General features: G+C 41.7%; 2 protein-coding genes and 1 pseudogene across 20 annotated transcripts in view; 1 reads left to right on the top strand and 2 right to left on the bottom strand.

Annotated features, from left to right (window-relative positions):
* HECTD1 (HECT domain E3 ubiquitin protein ligase 1) overlaps positions 1-7942 on the top strand; it is a 99710-nt gene extending 91768 nt beyond the window's left edge. For all 12 annotated transcript variants that reach the window (XM_032242607.1, XM_032242604.1, XM_032242608.1 and 9 more), the window contains 7 exons: positions 1467-1604; positions 1912-2519; positions 3491-3569; positions 4024-4117; positions 5504-5654; positions 6735-6879; positions 6992-7942. In XM_032242607.1, the coding sequence (XP_032098498.1) occupies positions 1467-1604; positions 1912-2519; positions 3491-3569; positions 4024-4117; positions 5504-5654; positions 6735-6879; positions 6992-7129 (1353 nt within the window). In that variant the 3' untranslated portion in view covers positions 7130-7942. The remainder of the gene's footprint in view (positions 1-1466; positions 1605-1911; positions 2520-3490; positions 3570-4023; positions 4118-5503; positions 5655-6734; positions 6880-6991) is intronic.
* Positions 7599-12921, bottom strand: LOC116526351 (annotated as a pseudogene). Its single transcript, XR_004258108.1, has 2 exons — positions 12913-12921; positions 7599-9429 (listed from the first exon to the last, which is right to left on the bottom strand). The product of XR_004258108.1 is annotated as a keratin, type I cytoskeletal 18 pseudogene (transcript).
* Positions 12922-13918: 997 nt separating this feature from the next.
* AP4S1 (adaptor related protein complex 4 subunit sigma 1) overlaps positions 13919-17513 on the bottom strand; it is a 64147-nt gene continuing 60552 nt past the window's right edge. For 5 of the 7 annotated variants that reach the window (XM_032242619.1, XM_032242621.1, XM_032242624.1 and 2 more), the window contains one exon: positions 16766-17291. In XM_032242619.1, coding sequence (XP_032098510.1) covers positions 17163-17291 — 129 coding nt within the window. In that variant the 3' untranslated portion in view covers positions 16766-17162. Of the gene's footprint in view, positions 14105-16763; positions 17292-17513 lie in introns of those variants that run through there. The other 2 variants (XM_032242623.1, XM_032242622.1) reach the window with 2 other exon arrangements.

Below are 17513 nucleotides of genomic sequence, written 5' to 3' on the forward strand. Positions count from 1 at the left end.
ATGGGTTAGGTCTTGCACCATTAATGAGCAACAAAGATGATCTCCATTCTTGAGGTGGCAAAGTGCTTGTTCTGCTTGAGGGCCTCCACCCATTTCATAACAAAGTTGGACTAAAATAATAGTACTCACAAGGAACTCTTTTTGATACCCTGTTTTACCCTTATATTAAACTGTGCTATTCAATATTTTGGGAGTACCTGGTTTTGTAATATTGTTTCACTTAAATTGTGCTCGGTATTATATCACTGGTCTGTGTTCAGAGATGTTACAGCAAATGGCAGTATGAAATTTAATATATTTACTTTGGAAATGTTATTGTGTACATTGTTGATTATATTCCATATACATGATATTCCTCATAGGAGGAAGAGTGGAAATATCTCTCCTGTCACAGGTGTGAAACCAGTTGGTTTAACTTTTGGATCATAAACTGACGATAAGAAATATGATACATCTCTAGAAGATGTCCAAGGCTTTACAGCTTTCACTTTATATGCAGACTTTCATTGTATTCCTCCTACCCTTATGTTCTTTTTTTTTTTTTTTAAATAGAGACAAAGTCTCACTATGTTGCCCTGGCTGGTCTCAAACTCCTGGGCTCAAGTGATCCACCCGCTTCTGCCTCCCAAAGTGCTGGGAATACAGATGTGAGCCTCCCTACCCAGCTGCTTACATTCTTCTAATTTAGTGTTGTTTTTTTTTTTTAACCATACACTGTATGGTTTTGATGATACTTTAAGCAATCACTTTAAAGGTTTTTGTCCTACTCTTCCCATTCCAACAATGATTTAAAGTATCTTTAACTCATAATAAGTAGAAGAGGCTGGGCGCAGTGGCTCATGCCTGTAATCCCAGCACTTTGGGAGGCCGAGGTAGATGGATCACCTGAGGTCGGGAATTTGAGACCAGCCTGACCAACATAGTAAAACCCTGTGGCGCATACCTGTAATGCCAGCTACTTGGGAGGCTGAGGCAGGAGAATCGCTTGAACCCGGGAGGCAAAGACTGCAGTGAGCCAAGATCATGCCACTGCACTCCATCCTGGGCAGCATGAGTGAAACTGTCTCAAAAAAAGAGGGAGAAGAGTTTAGCCTTTGCTGTCACACAGAGACACTCAAAAATCTGTATACCATCATTTCTTCAAGCAAATTATTTAATCTCCTTATCTGAGATTTGGTTTCCTTTGGTGTAAAAAGGAGATAATTATTTTGCAGGGTTGTTGTGAGAAATAAATGTATGAAAGACGCCCAGCACAGTGCTTAAGCATGTAATAGTGTACAAGTGGTCTGTTGTCTTTAGAAAAATTAAAATAACATTCCTGTGCTGTTTATAATATACTACACTGCTATTTTGAAAAAAGGTATATTACTGGATCATATATGATAAATTTTGGCAAGAATTAGATTATTTTAAAAACACCCCAAACTTTTGTTTGTTAACCCACAATTTATTTGTTCATATTTTAGGTTGAGTTTTTAGGAGAAGAAGGAACTGGCTTGGGACCCACATTAGAGTTTTATGCTTTGGTGGCAGCAGAATTCCAGAGGACTGACTTGGGAGCTTGGCTTTGTGATGATAATTTTCCAGATGATGAATCTCGTCATGTAAGAATATTTATCATTTTGTGATTTGTGACTCTTGCTTTTTGAAGTGTCAGAAATAGATTTTGTGTTCAGAACAAAAGCCAAGTTTCTGACTTGACTTTTATTATTGAATAAACTTGATACAATTAAAGTATTTCTAAAGGGATAAACTTTAATCATCAAAAACTAATAAAATTATATACTTTTAGATAGCCAAATTTATGAAGATGTTTAATGTTTATGGATTTTTTTCTTAGATAAATGATAGGCTTAATTTCTATTACCTTTTGTTTAATTTTATTTGCATTTCCCCCTCTAAAAAAATTAGGTTGATCTTGGAGGTGGATTGAAACCTCCTGGATACTATGTGCAGAGGTCTTGTGGATTGTTTACGGCACCATTTCCACAGGATAGTGATGAACTTGAAAGGATCACGAAACTTTTTCATTTCCTTGGAATTTTCTTGGCCAAGTGCATTCAAGACAATAGACTTGTGGACTTACCTATTTCTAAACCTTTTTTTAAACTAATGTGTATGGGTGACATTAAAAGCAATATGAGTAAACTGATTTATGAATCACGAGGTGATAGAGACTTACACTGTACTGAAAGTCAGTCTGAAGCTTCTACAGAAGAAGGTCATGATTCACTCTCAGTAGGAAGCTTTGAAGAGGATTCAAAATCAGAATTTATTCTTGATCCCCCTAAACCAAAACCCCCAGCTTGGTTTAATGGAATTTTGACTTGGGAAGACTTTGAACTAGTAAACCCACACAGAGCCAGATTTTTAAAAGAAATTAAAGACCTTGCTATCAAGAGGCGCCAAATTTTAAGCAACAAAGGCCTTTCTGAAGATGAGAAGAACACAAAATTACAGGAACTAGTGCTGAAGAATCCGTCAGGTTCTGGGCCTCCACTTAGCATAGAGGATTTAGGGTAAGCACTATATGTACGTACTTCAGTCCAATGGATAAATAAGTTCTAAAGCTTTTGTTTCTTTGTCCTCACTGATTTGCAATATATGAGTAAAGAGTCTGTCAGAAACAGTAATATGCTGTAGGAGATATTGATGAAAAGCTTGAAGCTTTGATTTAATATTATAAAGATAATACTCAGGATACTAGAATATTAGTTTACTAATCATGAAACCTTTAGATGATGACTTGACTTAGCCAATGTGATGAATTTATATGCCTGTGTAAAATGTCCAGAGCCAACAATATTTTGACAAATTCATCTGCTGATATATAGCCCACTTCGCAAAGCTCAAAAATTGGTTGCTATGTCAGCCTTATCACCAATGGCTGTACCAGCTGAGATACTGCAGATCTTTTGATAAAATTCTCTTTATGTACATGTAATTATCTTCAGTTTTCATTTTAGGTTAGCTGCAAGGCTTTTTTTTTTTAACGTTTGCTGATAATGTTGGTAAGCTGTGTTTAATAAATGGTTATATATTCAAGGCTTGATTTTAAAAAACTACATATTTTTGTACACAGCATGATTGACTTTAGTGAAGCAATAGTTTCTTCCTAAAGTCTTATAAATATGTTGCTGTCATAATTCAGTGCAAAAATTTTAGTTCATTAATTTTGTGCCATAAGCTAGAAGTAATATAGAAAGGTGGTGTTTTCTTACAATCTTTGCAAAGCCAGACAGATTTGGTAACAGTTGGCCTAGTAGATTTTGTCCATAGAATATTGCATTTTAAAAGACCTGAGCTTACTTGTAAGCTGGTGTACTGATTTTGTTGTAGGAAGAGAGGGGTGGGATTTATGGTTTTGATAGCCATGTTATTTAATTTTTTTTCTCTTGTACCCACTGATGGCAGATGATAGTGTTATAAAAATTAAACGTGATTAGTAGTAGCTGCGTGTCAGTTAATTTAATCTTTTTTGTCCTCCCAGTTTAAATTTCCAGTTTTGCCCTTCCTCAAGAATATATGGTTTTACAGCTGTGGATCTCAAGCCAAGTGGTGAAGATGAGGTAAAAAGTTTGGTTTTTTTCTTTCTTTTTTTTCTTTTTTTTCTTTTTTTTTGGAGATGGAGACTTCCTCTGTTGTCCAGGCTAGAGTGCAGTGGTGCAGTCTTGGCTCACTGCAACCTCCAGCTCCGGAGTTTAAGCAGTTCCCTGCCTCAGTCTTCCAAGTAGCTAGAATTACAGGCACCTGCCACCATGCCTGGCTAATTTTTGTATTTTTAGTAGAGACAAGGTTTCACCATCTTGGCCAGGCTGGTCTTGAACTCCTGACCTCATGATCCACCTGCCTCAGCTTCCCAAAGTGTTGGGATTACAGGCATGAGCCACTGTGCCCTGCCAAAAGTTTGCTTTTAATATAGCCATAAATTCTGAAACATCCTCTTAACAAGGCCAGTTGTACTAGGCACTCCTGAAATATTCCTAGATATTAACAATAATACTGACAAATTTTCTTTTGCAGATGATAACAATGGATAATGCAGAAGAATATGTGGATTTGATGTTTGACTTTTGTATGCATACGGGTATTCAGAAACAAATGGAAGCCTTTAGAGGTAATTTTAAAGGATTTTTAGCATAATTGTTCTCCTTTTACAGTTGAAATTAAGGTCAAGAATTGCTGGTGGTCAGGTGTGGTGGCTCACACCTGTAATCTCAGCACTTTGGGAGGCTGAGGCAGGAGGATTGCTTGAGCTCAGGAGTTCAAGACCAGCCTGGACAACATGGCAAGACCCCATCTCTACAAAACATTTTTTAAAAAATTAACCAGATGTGGTGGCATGTGCCTGTGGTCCCAGCTACCCGGGAGGCTGACTTGGGAGAATAGTCTGAACCCAGGAGGCTGAGGCTACAGTGAACCATGTTTGGGGCACTGCACTCCAGCCTGCACAACAGAGGAAGACCTTTCAGAAAGAAAGAAAGAGAGAGACAGAGAGAGAGAGAGAGAAAAGAGGGAGGGATGGAGGGAAAGAAAGAAAGAAGAGTGGACATAAGGTTGCATATATTCTAGATTCATCTCATGAATTAAACTATGAAAGAATCATGATGGGAACAAAGTATATTACACTGTAAATTACTTTTGAAAATGAGAACACAGTTTTTTGCCTGACTTGTATGACAGAAAGAGCTGGCAAACTCCAGACTGAGTAGTAATAAGAATTTGCCTATTAACCATTACAACTGAATGTTACCCCTCTGTTCACATTTGTGCTGTTAAGCAGGGATTTCTGATTTAAAACAGTTTTAATTTCAAGCTATCTTAATTTATGCTTGTTTGTTCAAACATTTATGAATGTTTTCTTCATCTTCTGTCCATTTCATTGGTAATGGGTATTTTTTCATTGTTGCATAATATATGTACATGTTTATGGGGCACACATATTTTGATACACAGAATGTGTAACGATAAAATCTGTATATAGGATATTCATCATCTTGGACATTTATCATTTCTATGTGTTGGGAACATTCGAATTATTCTCTTCTAGCTTCTTCAGAATATACAATATATTATTGTTAACTATAGTCACCCTACTATGCTAGAAAACATTAGAACTTACTCCTTTTATTTAATTGTAAGTTTATATCCATTAACCTACCTCTCTGCATCCACCTCCACATGCGTGTTCCCAGCCTCTGGTGTCAATCATTCTTTACCTTTATGAGATCAACTTTTTAAGCTCCCACATATGAGTGAGAACATGTGATATTTATCTTTCTGTGCTTGGCTTATTTCACTTAATAGATTTCATTCCTTTTTATGGTTGCATAGTATTCTATTGTGTATATATACCACATTTTCTTTAGACATTCATCACTTGATAGACACTTAGATTGGTTCTGATAATGGGTATTTTGGTTTGAAATTTGGTATTTTGGAACCATAACTTGGAAATTGAGTTGTGTTTTTTTTGTGTGTTTCTGTTGTGTGTACGATGTAGATGGGTTTAATAAAGTTTTTCCAATGGAGAAATTAAGTTCCTTCAGCCATGAAGAAGTTCAAATGATTCTTTGTGGAAACCAGTCACCGTCCTGGGCAGCAGAGGATATTATCAATTACACTGAACCTAAGCTGGGTTATACGCGTGATAGGTATGTGTTACTATTTTCTAAGATCAACAAAATTGTTTATATTCCCCAAATCAAATGACAGATTCTCTAAAGAACTGTAACTCAGTGAATTACATTCATAAAGTAAGTGAGAAAGCAATGGTGTCTCACAATTACCAGAATACATATCCATTGATAAGGCTGGGAAGATACAAAAAGACAACTGATATCAGGCCAGGTGCAGTGGTTCACACCTGTAATCCCAGCACTTTGGGAGGCCAAGGCGGGCAGATCACTTGAGGTCAGGAGTTTGAGATCAGCCTGGCCATCATGGTAAAACCCAGCTCTACTAAAAATACCAAAAATTAGCTGGGCATGGTGGCACACGCCTGTAATCCCAGCTACTCAGGAGGCTGAGGCAGAAGAATTGCTTGAACCCAGGAGGTGGAGGTTGCAGTGGGTCATCGTGCCATTGCACTCCAGCCTGAGCAACAAGAATGAAACTCGAGAGAAAACAAAACAAAAAAAGACAATTGACATCATGGCTGATGTTGATTCCTTTTCTTATTGTGTTTTAATTATTCATTATTTAAAAAAATTTCTTAATTGTAACCTGTTAGGCTATACTACATTTGTATTAATTTTTTTTTTTGACATAGAGTTTTGCTCTTGTTGCCTAGGCTGGAGTGCAATGGCATGATCTTGGCTCACCGCAACCTCTGCTTCCTGGGTTCAAGCAGTTTTCCTGCCTCAGCCTTTGAGTAGCCGGGATTACGGGCATGCGCCACCATGCCCAGCTAATTTTGTATTTTTAGTAGAGATTGGTTTTCACCATGTTTGTCAGGCTGGTCTCGAACTCTTGACCTCAGGTGATCCATCTGCCTCGGCCTCCCAAGGTGCTGGGATTATAGGCATGAGCCGCCATGCATGGCCAGGGTTATTTTTAAAGTAGCTTGTATTAGCCCATTTCATACTTACCCAAGAGTCTTTAGATGTGCTCTTCTTCTGATGTGAGGATATTGTTTTTTTTTAGGCGGCTTGTTGCTGGCTTACAAAGTAGTGGTAGTGATTTTCATTTAAATCTGCTGTCAACTCAGTGTAACTATATTTTTGTTCTTTTAGCCCTGGTTTCCTGAGGTTTGTGAGGGTTTTATGTGGCATGTCTTCTGATGAAAGGAAAGCATTCTTGCAGTTTACCACTGGTTGTTCAACTCTGCCCCCAGGTGGACTGGCTAACCTGCATCCCAGGCTCACAGTTGTACGCAAGGTACAAGCTCTCTGGCTAATGGGGAATCCAAATGAAATTTAGTTACTTTAGTTTTGAAAGAAAGAAGTATTTAAACTCATGGTCTTCTGTTGTATTTGCTTTCTTTCTGTAGGTTGACGCTACTGATGCAAGCTATCCATCAGTCAATACATGTGTGCATTACCTTAAGTTGCCTGAATATTCTTCCGAGGAGATCATGAGAGAGCGCCTGCTAGCTGCTACAATGGAGAAAGGCTTTCATCTCAATTGAGCTTTGAAGTGCAATGGGAGACATCAGAGACTTTAAAAATACTAGTGAAGCCTCTTGTGTTTGTGTGCAGAGAAGTATACGATCCTCCACACTAATGACATTTGCCTTTTTTTCCACCATTAAGGCTTTAAGAACATGTGGAATAAGTTTGTTAGCTGCTAATGACAAAACAAATCCTTTACCCAGCCAGCAAGTATATAGCACAGAACACTGTGTTACTTTACAAGGGCTTATGTGACTGGAATAAGGTGGTCTTACTTGACTGTTCCAAAGAGCAGCTTCTCAGATCTTCAGTGTTCACTGGTAAATTTCTAACAGTGTATTTGTGTAAAGTTTGTCATTTCATACTCCATACACTACAGTTGCCGTCACTGATCCCTGTTTTGCTGGCTTTTAAGCTACATGGTCAAAAATCCTGCTTCCTTAAAACTTAAGAGAATTAATGAGCATCTCAAGCTTTTTCTTTTCCTTTTTAATGATGCCTGCACTATCAGAGTATTCTAGTGTTCTCTCTTTTGTTTGGCATATAATCATGCACAACCTTTTTATTTCTTTAAGGTGGGAGTATATTTTTATTTCCTAAATGCCGTACTATGAAGATCAAAGTCTTAAGTGTGTTTGTGCAGCTCAAAAATAAAGCTATATTAAGGGGGGGAAAACACTGGTCTAAGTGCAAGGCACACTTAAAGCAAGTTTTACTTTTGGTTGTTTTTTCTTTGTATATTATAAACATTTATTTAACTTGTTGCTGTTTGAAGTAAAAAATTTCCAAAATGTATGCTCAACAATAATCATTAAAATGTTTGCAGCGTACAAAACTGTCATGTGACTATTTCAGTGCAATCATCAGAGTGTCAAAAGAAAACACCAGGATACTGCTGTTTTCTGGTTTTGAAGAAGGGGCTGTATTTCCAAATTCCAGTTATTACATCTATGGTTATAGGTGAAAGAAATGACACTAGGCCTGAGTTAACCAAACAGTTTTTTTTTTGTTGTTTTTTTTTTTTGTTTTTTTAAGACAGGGTCTTGCTGTGTTATCCAGGCTGGTCTCAAACCCTTAGGTTCAAGCAGGTCTCCCACTGAAGCTTCCTGAGTAGCTGGGATTACAGGTGTATACCACCACACCTGGCTCATGGTTTTTTGTTTTTGTTTTTAACATTGAATGACCTCTGAACTTTTTATTGGCCCCCTGCTCCCCAAAGGGTCCCATGTTTCTGCTGGCCCAATGTCTCAGAACTTTGGTGGTGTTGGTCTCAGACACCACTTTGCCATCCACTATCCAGCAGGTGGTGGTCTTTTGGATGGTTTGCATGGGGTTGCTGCTGTCCAGGGCATCACTAAGACTGAAGTCCTCGCCATCTTCCAGCAGGCAGCGGTAGGTGGTGATCTCAGCCTCCAGCTTGACCTTGATGCTCAGCAGAGCCTCGTACTCCTGGGCTTGGCGCTGTCCCTCTGCCCGGGTCTGTGCCCGCTCTGACTCCAGGTGCAGAAGGATCCCATTGAGCTGCTCCATCTGCAGGGCGTAGTGGGCCTCCATCTCCCTCAGGCTGTTCTCCAAGCTGATCTTCGTATTTCTCATGGAGTCCAGGTCGATCTCCAAGGACTGGACTGTACATCTCAGCTCTGTGAGCGTCATCTCAGCTCTGTGAGCGTCATCTCAGCAGCTTCAACCTCAGCGGACTGTGTGGTGACCACTATGGTTCTCTCCTCAATCAGCTGAGTCCAGTACTTGTCCAGCTCCTCTCAGTTCTTCCGAGCCAGCTCGTCATATTGAGCCCGGATTTCTGCCATGATCTTGGTGAAGTCCTGAGATTTGGGGGCATCTACCTCCACGGTCAACCCAGAGCTGGCAATCTGGGCTTGTAGGCTGTTTACTTCCTCTTCATGGTTCTTCATGAAGTCAGCAGCTCCTCCTTGAGAGCCTCGATCTCTGTCTCCAGCTGCAGCCGAGTGACACTGGTGTCATCGATGACCTTGTGGAGCCCATGGATGTCACTCTCCACAGACTGGTGCATGGCCAGCTCTGTCTCATACTTGACTCTAAAGTTATCAGCAGTAAGACGGGCATTGTCCACAGTATTTGCAAAGATCTGAGCCCTCAGGTCCTTGATGGTCTTGAAGTAATGGCCCCAGTCTCTGACCTGGGGTCCCTTCTTCTCCAGGTGTTCTCGGATTTTGCTCTCTAGCTTCCGGTTCTCGGTCTCCAGGCTCCTCACTCTGTCCAGGTAGGAGGCCAGGCGGTCATTCAGGCTTTGCATGGTCTCCTTCTCGTTCTGGATGCCTCCCATTCCTGCAAGTCTCTAAGATGTCTCTCAGTAGTCAGCTTTTATCAAGACTAGCCTGGCACCACGGTTAGCAAACTATGGCCTGCTACCTGTTTTTGAATGGCCCATGGGCTAAACATAGCTTTAAAATTTTTAAATTGTTGAGAAAAAAAATAATAATTTTATGTGAAAATTATGAAATTTAGGCTGGGCATAGTGGCTCACGCCTGTAATCCCAACACGTGGAGGCTGAGGTGAGTGGATCACCTGAGGTCAGAAGTTTGAGACCAGCCTGACCAACAGGGAGCAACCCCATCTCTAGTAAAAATACAAAGCTAGCTGGGTGTGGTGGCACATGCCTGAAATCCCAGCTACTTGGGAGGATGAGGCAGGAGAACCACTTGAAACCAGGAGGTGGAGGCTGCAGTGAGCCAAAATCGTGCCATGGCATTCCAGCGTGGGCAACAAGCAAAACTCCGTCTCAAGAAAAAAAGAAAATCATGAAATTTACATTTGTGTGCACAAATAAAGTTTTATTAGAACACAGCCATGCTCATTTATTTACATGGTTGCTTTTGCACTACAGTGGCAGAATTGAGTGACCATATGGCACACAAAGCCTAAAATATTTACTATTTGGCCCTTTACAGAAAAAGCTTGCTAAACCCTGGTCTAGCAAGTGGCTACAGCAGATAAATTGATAACTTTACATAAAATTGGGCTGAGCACCGTGGCTCACACCTGTAATCCCAGCACTTTGGGAGGCCAAGGCAGGTGGATCACCTGAGGTCAGGAGTTTGAGACCAACATGGTGAAATGCTGTCTCTACTAAAAATACAAAAATTAGCCAGACATGGTGGCACATTCCTGTAATCCCAGCTACTTGGGAGGCTGAGGCAGGAGAATCGCTTGAACCCAGGAGACGGATGTTGCAGTGAGCTGAGACTGCCATTGCACTCCAGCCTGGGCAATAAGAGCGAAATGTTGTCTCAAAATAAAAAAAAAGCTTACATAAATTCGGTAGCTGTTTTTGAAATATTAGGAGTTGGCTAGGCATGGTGGTTCACGCCTGTAATTCCAGCACTTTGGGAGGCTGAGATGGGCAGATCACAAGGTCAGGAGTTTGACACCAGCCTTACTAGCATGATGAAACCCGGTCTCTACTAAAAATACAAAAAAATTAGCCAGGTGTGGTGGTGCATGCCTGTAATCCCAGCTACTCAGGAGGCAGAGGCAGAAGAAACGCCTGAACCTGGGAAGCGGAGGCTGCAGTAAGCCGAGATCTCACCACTTGCACTCCAGCCTGGGCGACAGAGATTAGGAGTTTCCTCAGAAAAAAATCCCAAGAACAAGGTAAGGCTAAATATAAGTATGAAAAGTCACTTAAAGCATCTTAGTGAAGTTAGATGGTGACACAGCCTGTCAGTACAGATATACATGAGTCAAGTGTTCTGAGACATCTACTGGGGTCTCCACCTAAACTGTAAGTTCTTAAATATTGTGTCCTATGATACCTACCAACTATTTTTTTTTTAACTGTTACTCTCTCAAGGTTCTAAAATCTGTGCCAAGATGTAATTCAACTACTATTTTGGTGTGACCCAAAAATTAATTTTGTTCACTCCCTAGCTACTTCTGATGTACCAGTTTCTGCAGTTACGCGAATGTGCTACTGATTAAGTTGTCTACCAACTAGGACAGTGTTTCCCAACTATTGTGTCTCAGAAAGCCTTCCATAGCACCTTGGTCTAGACTCGGCTTTCCCCAGACCTTGGCTACCTGATACAAAGGTGAATCTGTACACACAACCCACTCCTTGTTCCCACAGGTCAGAAGCCTTCCCTCTGCCTTCCTGAATGAGTCCAAAAACAACTCAGGTTTGGAGTCCACTATTGACTGTTGGTCTGCGTTTTTATAGATATAAGTCTTGATATTGCAAGTAGATTTTTACAATAGGATAAAAAAGCAAAGCCTCCAATGCCTACCCCACACAATACACAGACAAACAGAACAGTGCTGAATGATGTCTCTGAAATGTGCATTTGGCCAGGTGTGGTGGCTCACACCTGTAATCCCAGCACTTTGGGAGGCCAAGGCAGGCAGATTACCTGAGGTCAGTGTTTTGAGACCAGCCTGGCCAACATGGTGAAACCCCGTCTCTACTAAAAATACAAAAATTTGTCTGGTGTGGTGGTGCATGCTTGCAATCCAGCGAGTTGGGGGACTGAGACAGTAGAATTGCTTGAACTCGGGAGATGGAGGTTGCAGTGAGCTGAGATCATGCCACTGTACTCCATCTCAGAAAATAAGTGCATTCATGCCCTCTTTTAGAAGCCGGAGTGTCAAAGAAGAATGAACTCTTGAATCATTCCATAGGCTGGCACAATATCTTAATACACCAAAAATAGATTTTGGCAAGGCAGGGTAGCTCATACCTATAATCCTTGCACTTTGGGAGGCTGAGGTGAGATGATTGCTTGAGCCCAGGAGTTTGAGACCAGCCTGGGCAACATAGTGAGACCCTGTCTCTATACTTAGAAAAAGATTTCTACTTTTTTCATTGCACCTGACCTACCACTCCTATATAGGGAGAGAGAAAGAATGTTTTTTCCTATTATACATACCTATGATAAGGTTTATAAGTTAGACACAGTAAGATTAATAACAGCAATAGAACAATTATCACAATATACTGTAAGAAGACTATGTGAAAGCTGGGCATGGTGGTGTGCACCTATAGCTCCAGCTACTTGGAAGGCTGAGACAGGAGGATGGCTTGAGCCCAGGAGTTCAAATCCAGCCTGGGTAACAGAGACCCCACCTCTTAAAAAACAAAAGATGGCCAGGTGTGGTAGCTCATGACTATAATCTCAGCACTTTCAAAGGCCAAGGTAAGGAGGATCACTTGAGCCCAGGAATTCAAGATCAGCCTGGGCAACATATGGAGATCTCGTCTCTACAAAAAATAAAAAAAACAGCTGAGTGGGGTGGCATATACCTGTGGTCCCAGCTACCTGGGAGGCTGAGGTGGGAGGATCGCTTGAGCCCACGCCGGAGGCTGAGGCTGCAGTGAGCCATAATCATGCCACTGCAATGGAGCCCGGGCAACATAGCAAGACCCCTGTGTTAAAAATACATATACAGGGCCGGGCGCGGTGGCTCACGCCTGTAATCCCAGCACTTTGGGAGGCCGAGGCGGGTGGATCACGAGGTCAACAGATCGAGACCATCCTCGTCAACATGGTGAAACCCTGTCTCTACTAAAACTACAAAAAATGAGCTGGGCATGGTGGCGCGTGCCTGTAATCCCAGCTACTCAGGAGGCTGAGGCAGGAGAATTGCCTGAACCCAGGAGGCGGAGGTTGCGGTGAGCCGAGATCATGCCATTGCACTCCAGCCTGGGTAACAAGAGCAAAACTCCGCCTCAAAAAAAAAAAAAAAAAAAAAAAAAAAAAAAAAAAATACATATACATGTGAATGTAGTCTCTTTCTCTCAAGAGCTTATTGTACTGTACTCACCCTTCTCATGATCTGTCCATCTGGTAACCAAGACAGTTACTAAATGACTGTCAAGTGAGTAGTGTATACACAGCATGCATATGCTAGACAAAGGGATGATTCACCTCCCAAGGCAAGACAGAGCAGGACAGCAGGACGAAGTGGGATGGTGCCAGATTTCGTCACACTACTCAGAATGGCATGCAGTTTAAAACTTAAACATTGTTTATTTCTGGAATTTTCCATTTAATATTTTGGGACCTCAGTTGACCATGGGTAACACCACAGAATGTGAAACTGGATAAGGGAGGGACTACTGTACATTCGCCTAAGACAGTTCTGTATATTCTTCTGTTACCTGGGTAGCAAAAGCATACAGAAAGGTTTTGGGGGGATGCAGTGCATTGCTCTTCTGTAATGACAGTAATTTACTTCAAGACATTGCAGGGGAAGGGGTTAAAGGAGCAAAAGGGAAGAAGGATTCATTTCATGCCTGCCTATACAGAGACGTTTTCTTGATTCTACTTCTATTTTTAAATTTTTTATTTTTTTGAGACAGAGTCTCGCTCTGTTGCCCAGGCTGGAGTACAGTGGCACTATCTCGATCTCAGCTCACTGCAACCTCTGCCTCCCAGGTTTAAGTGATTCTCCTACTGCAGCTTCCTGAGTAGCTGGGATTATAGGTGCGTGCCACCATGCCCAGCTAATTTTTTGTATTTTTAGTAGAGATAGGGTCTCACCATGCTGGCCAATCTGGTCTTGAACTCCTGACTTCAAATGATCTGCCTGCCTCACCTCCCAAAGTGCAGGGATTATAGGTGTAAGCCATCATGCCCGGCTGCATTCTACTTTTGAACTTGGCCAGGAATGGTGGCAGGCACCTGTAACCAACTACTCAGGAGTCTGAGGCAGGAGAATTGCTTGAACCCAGGAGACAGAGGTTGCAGAGGGCCGAAATTGCAGCATTGCACTCCCGCTTGGGAGACAAGAGCAAGACTTCGTCTCAAAAAACAAAACAAAACAAAAAAACTTTGAACTAAATTTCATTAACAGTAAGCATATTAATAAGCAAACCCTTTAAAATGTGGCATAAAAAGGCTGGGAGCAGTGTGGCTCAGGTCTGTAAATCCAACACTTTGGGAGGTGGAGGCCTATGGATCACGGGAGCGCAGGAGTTCGAAACCAGTCTGGACAACGTGGCAAAACCCTGTCTCTACAAAAAATTACAAAAATTAGCTGGGTGGAGGAGGTGCGTGCCTGTGCTCCCAGTTACTTGGGAGGCTGAGGTGGGAGGATCACCTGAGCCCAGGAGGTAGAGGCTGCAGTGAGGCATGTTCATACCACTGTACTCTGGCCTGAGGCAGAGGGAGATGCTGTCTCCAAAAAACAAAAAAGAATAGCTGTAGGGGCTCTCTGGGGCTCCTTAATGTCTGATCTTCCATTATTTGAAAGTAATGTTCTCTATAGAGTTAATTACATAATAGCATTGTAATTACTAAGTACCCTTAAAATGATTATCAAAGGCTTTTTAAAAAATGGCAAATAAAATTGAACTCTGCAATCTTTGTTAGGTACGTTATAAAAATCTTTTTGTTTTGTTTTGTTTTGAGGCAGGGCTTCACTCCGTTACCCAGGTTGGAGTGCAGTGTTGTGATCATTGTTCACTGCAGCCTCAAACCCCACGGCTCAATCAATCCTCCCTCCTCACCCTCTTGAGTAGTTGGGAGTACAGGTACTCACCACCACAGCTGACTAACTTTTTAATTAATTATTTCTAGAGACAGTGTCTTGCTCTGTCACCCAGGCTGGAGTGCAGTGACACCATCTCGGCTCACTGCAACCTCTGCCTCCCGAGTTCAAGGAATTCTCCTGCCTCAGCCTCCTGAGTAGCTGAGATTAGAGGCACCTGCCACCACTCTGATTTTTTTTTGTATTTTTAGTAGAGATGGGTTTCACCATGTTGGTCATGCTGAGTTCAAATTCCTGACCTCAGGTGATCCCCCTGCCTTGGCCTCCCAAAGGGCTAGAATTACAGGCATGAGCCACCGCACCTGGCTATTTATTTTTTGTAGAGATAATGTTCTTGCTGTGTTGCCCAGGCTGGTCTTGAACTAATGGGTTCAAGCAATCCTCCTGCCTTGGCCCCCCAGAATGTTGAGATTACAGGCCTGAGCCACTACACTCGGACTTTTCTGTTTTTGAGACAGGGTCTTGCTCTGTCACCCAGGCTGGAATGCAGTGACATAATCATAGCTCATCGCAGACTTGAACTCCTGGGTACAAGCAATCCTTCTGCCTCAGACTCCCAAGTAGTTGAGACTACAGATATGTGCCACCACACCCAGATAATTTTTGTATCTTTTGTAGAGATGAAGTCTATATTGCCCAGGTGGGTCCTGAATTTCTGGCCTCATGAGATCCTCCTTCCTCAGTCTCCGAAAATGAAGGGGTTACAGGTGTGAGCCACTGTACCAGGCCCACATTACAAAGCATTTAAAGCCAGGCCCAGGAGGTTCAAGGTTGTAGTGCAACGTGATCATGCTTGTGACTAGCCACTTACATAGGAAGACCCACTTCTCTCTTAAAAAAAAAAAAAACCACCTCACGCCTGTAATCCCAGCACTTTGGGAGGCCGAGGCAGGTCGATCACTTGAGGTCAAAAGTTCAAGAACAACCTGACCATCATGGTGCAACCGAGTCTCTACTAAAAATACAAAAATTAGCTGGGTATGGTGGCATGCAACTGTAGTCCCAGCTACTTGGGAGGCTGAGGCAGGAGAATAGCTTGAAGGTGGACGTTGCAGTGAGCTGAGACCATGCCATTGCACTCCAGCCTGGGCAACTCTGTAATCCCAGCACTTTGGGAGGCTGGAGGGGGCAGATCACAAGGTCAGGAGGTCAAGACCATCCTGGCCAACATGGGGAAACCCTGTCTCTACTAAAAACACAAAAATTAGCAGGGCATGGTGGCACACATTTATAATCCCAGCTACTTGGGAGGCTGAGGCAGGAGAACCACTTGAACCAGGGAGTTGGAGGTTGCAGAGAGCTAAGATCAGCCACTGCATTCCAGCCTGATGACAGAGCGAGACTGGGTCTCAAAAAAGTACATAAATGAATAAAAATAAAAAATAAAATAATAGTAATAATAAAACTTCTTAAAAACTAAATTTTACTAAGCCTTTTAAAGGAGTAAGGCCGGCCGGGCGCGGTGGCTCACGCCTGTAATCCCAGCACTTTGGGAGGCCGAGGCGGGTGGATCACGAGGTCAAGAGATCGAGACCATCCCGGTCAACATGGTGAAACCCCGTCTCTACTAAAAATACAAAAAATTAGCTGGGCATGGTGGCGCGTGCCTGTAATCCCAGCTACTCAGGAGGCTGAGGCAGAAGAATTGCCTGAACCCGGGAGCGGAGGTTGCGGTGAGCCGAGATCGCGCCATTGCACTCCAGCCTGGGTAGCATGAATGAAACTCCGTCTCAAAATAAATTAAATAAATAAATAAATAAATAAAGGAGTAAGACCTCAGAAGTCGGGTGCAGTGGCTGATGCCTGCAATCCTAGCATTTTGGGAGGCCAAGGAGGGTGGATCACTTGTGGTCAGTAGTTCTGAGAACAGCCTGGCCAACATGGAGAAACCCCATCTCTACTAAAAATACAAAAATTAGCTGGGTGTGGTGGCACATGCCTGTAATCCCAGCTACTCAGGAGGCTGAGGCAGGAGAACTGCTTGAACCCAGGAGACAGAGATTGCAGTAAGCTGAGAACGCACCAGGCGACAGAGCTAGACTCCGTCTCAAAAAAAAAAAAAAAAAAAAAACAAAAAAAAAACCAATAAAAGAAAAAACCTTTAGAAAAAACATTACTCAAAATGTCTGTGTTTAAATTTTAAAACTTCCTTGGCTGACAGAAAACTGCGTACTTTCTTCTCACTACCATCCTCCTATTCCTGAATTCAACTTGCAAAAAGAAGCATAGACCAAGAAGTGTTCCTTAGGTGCTCAACAGAATTTAAAGAAGTAGGAAAGTTATGTTTACAATTAGAAAATAAAACATCTCTCTCAGTTTAGAAAAAAAATTTTCTTTGTTCATATTTTAAAGTACAGTTCTGGTTTTAGAAACTGTGGAAAACACCTATTTATAATGTCTTTGGAAGGATATCCCATTTTATAATTGTGGTCTTCCAGATTCTTCTGGATTACAAATGTTGAGATGTATTCCATGGTACTCACATTTCTGATAAATCCATGTTGTCTGAAAGAGACTTCCTTTCAGCTTTCTGACATCTTATCAAGAATTAGTAGAGGGGCAAGAATTCTTGCCCTGTTAGTTTCCACAATGCAGCCATTTAACACCATCTCATCCAAAATGATATGTACTTTATCTAAATTAAACATTATCTAGGTTTATATTAAGGAAATTACAGTTATAAAAATGTTAACATTCAGTAAAAATTTATGGCTTAACCTAGACTTTTCCTAGTATAAATTAGCCTAAGCATGAAGGTTTTTTTTTGTAGAGAATTTCTGAAATTAAATTTAAAACTGGTGCCCATATTAGAAATTGTTACCTTCATATATACATACATACCTAGTTTTACCTTGGTTAACAGGATAAGTAGG

The sequence above is a fragment of the Sapajus apella genome, unplaced genomic scaffold, assembly GCF_009761245.1.
Source record: "Sapajus apella isolate SASKATOON/1434 unplaced genomic scaffold, GSC_monkey_1.0 scaffold50, whole genome shotgun sequence".
NCBI classification, from domain to species: Eukaryota; Metazoa; Chordata; class Mammalia; order Primates; family Cebidae; genus Sapajus; species Sapajus apella.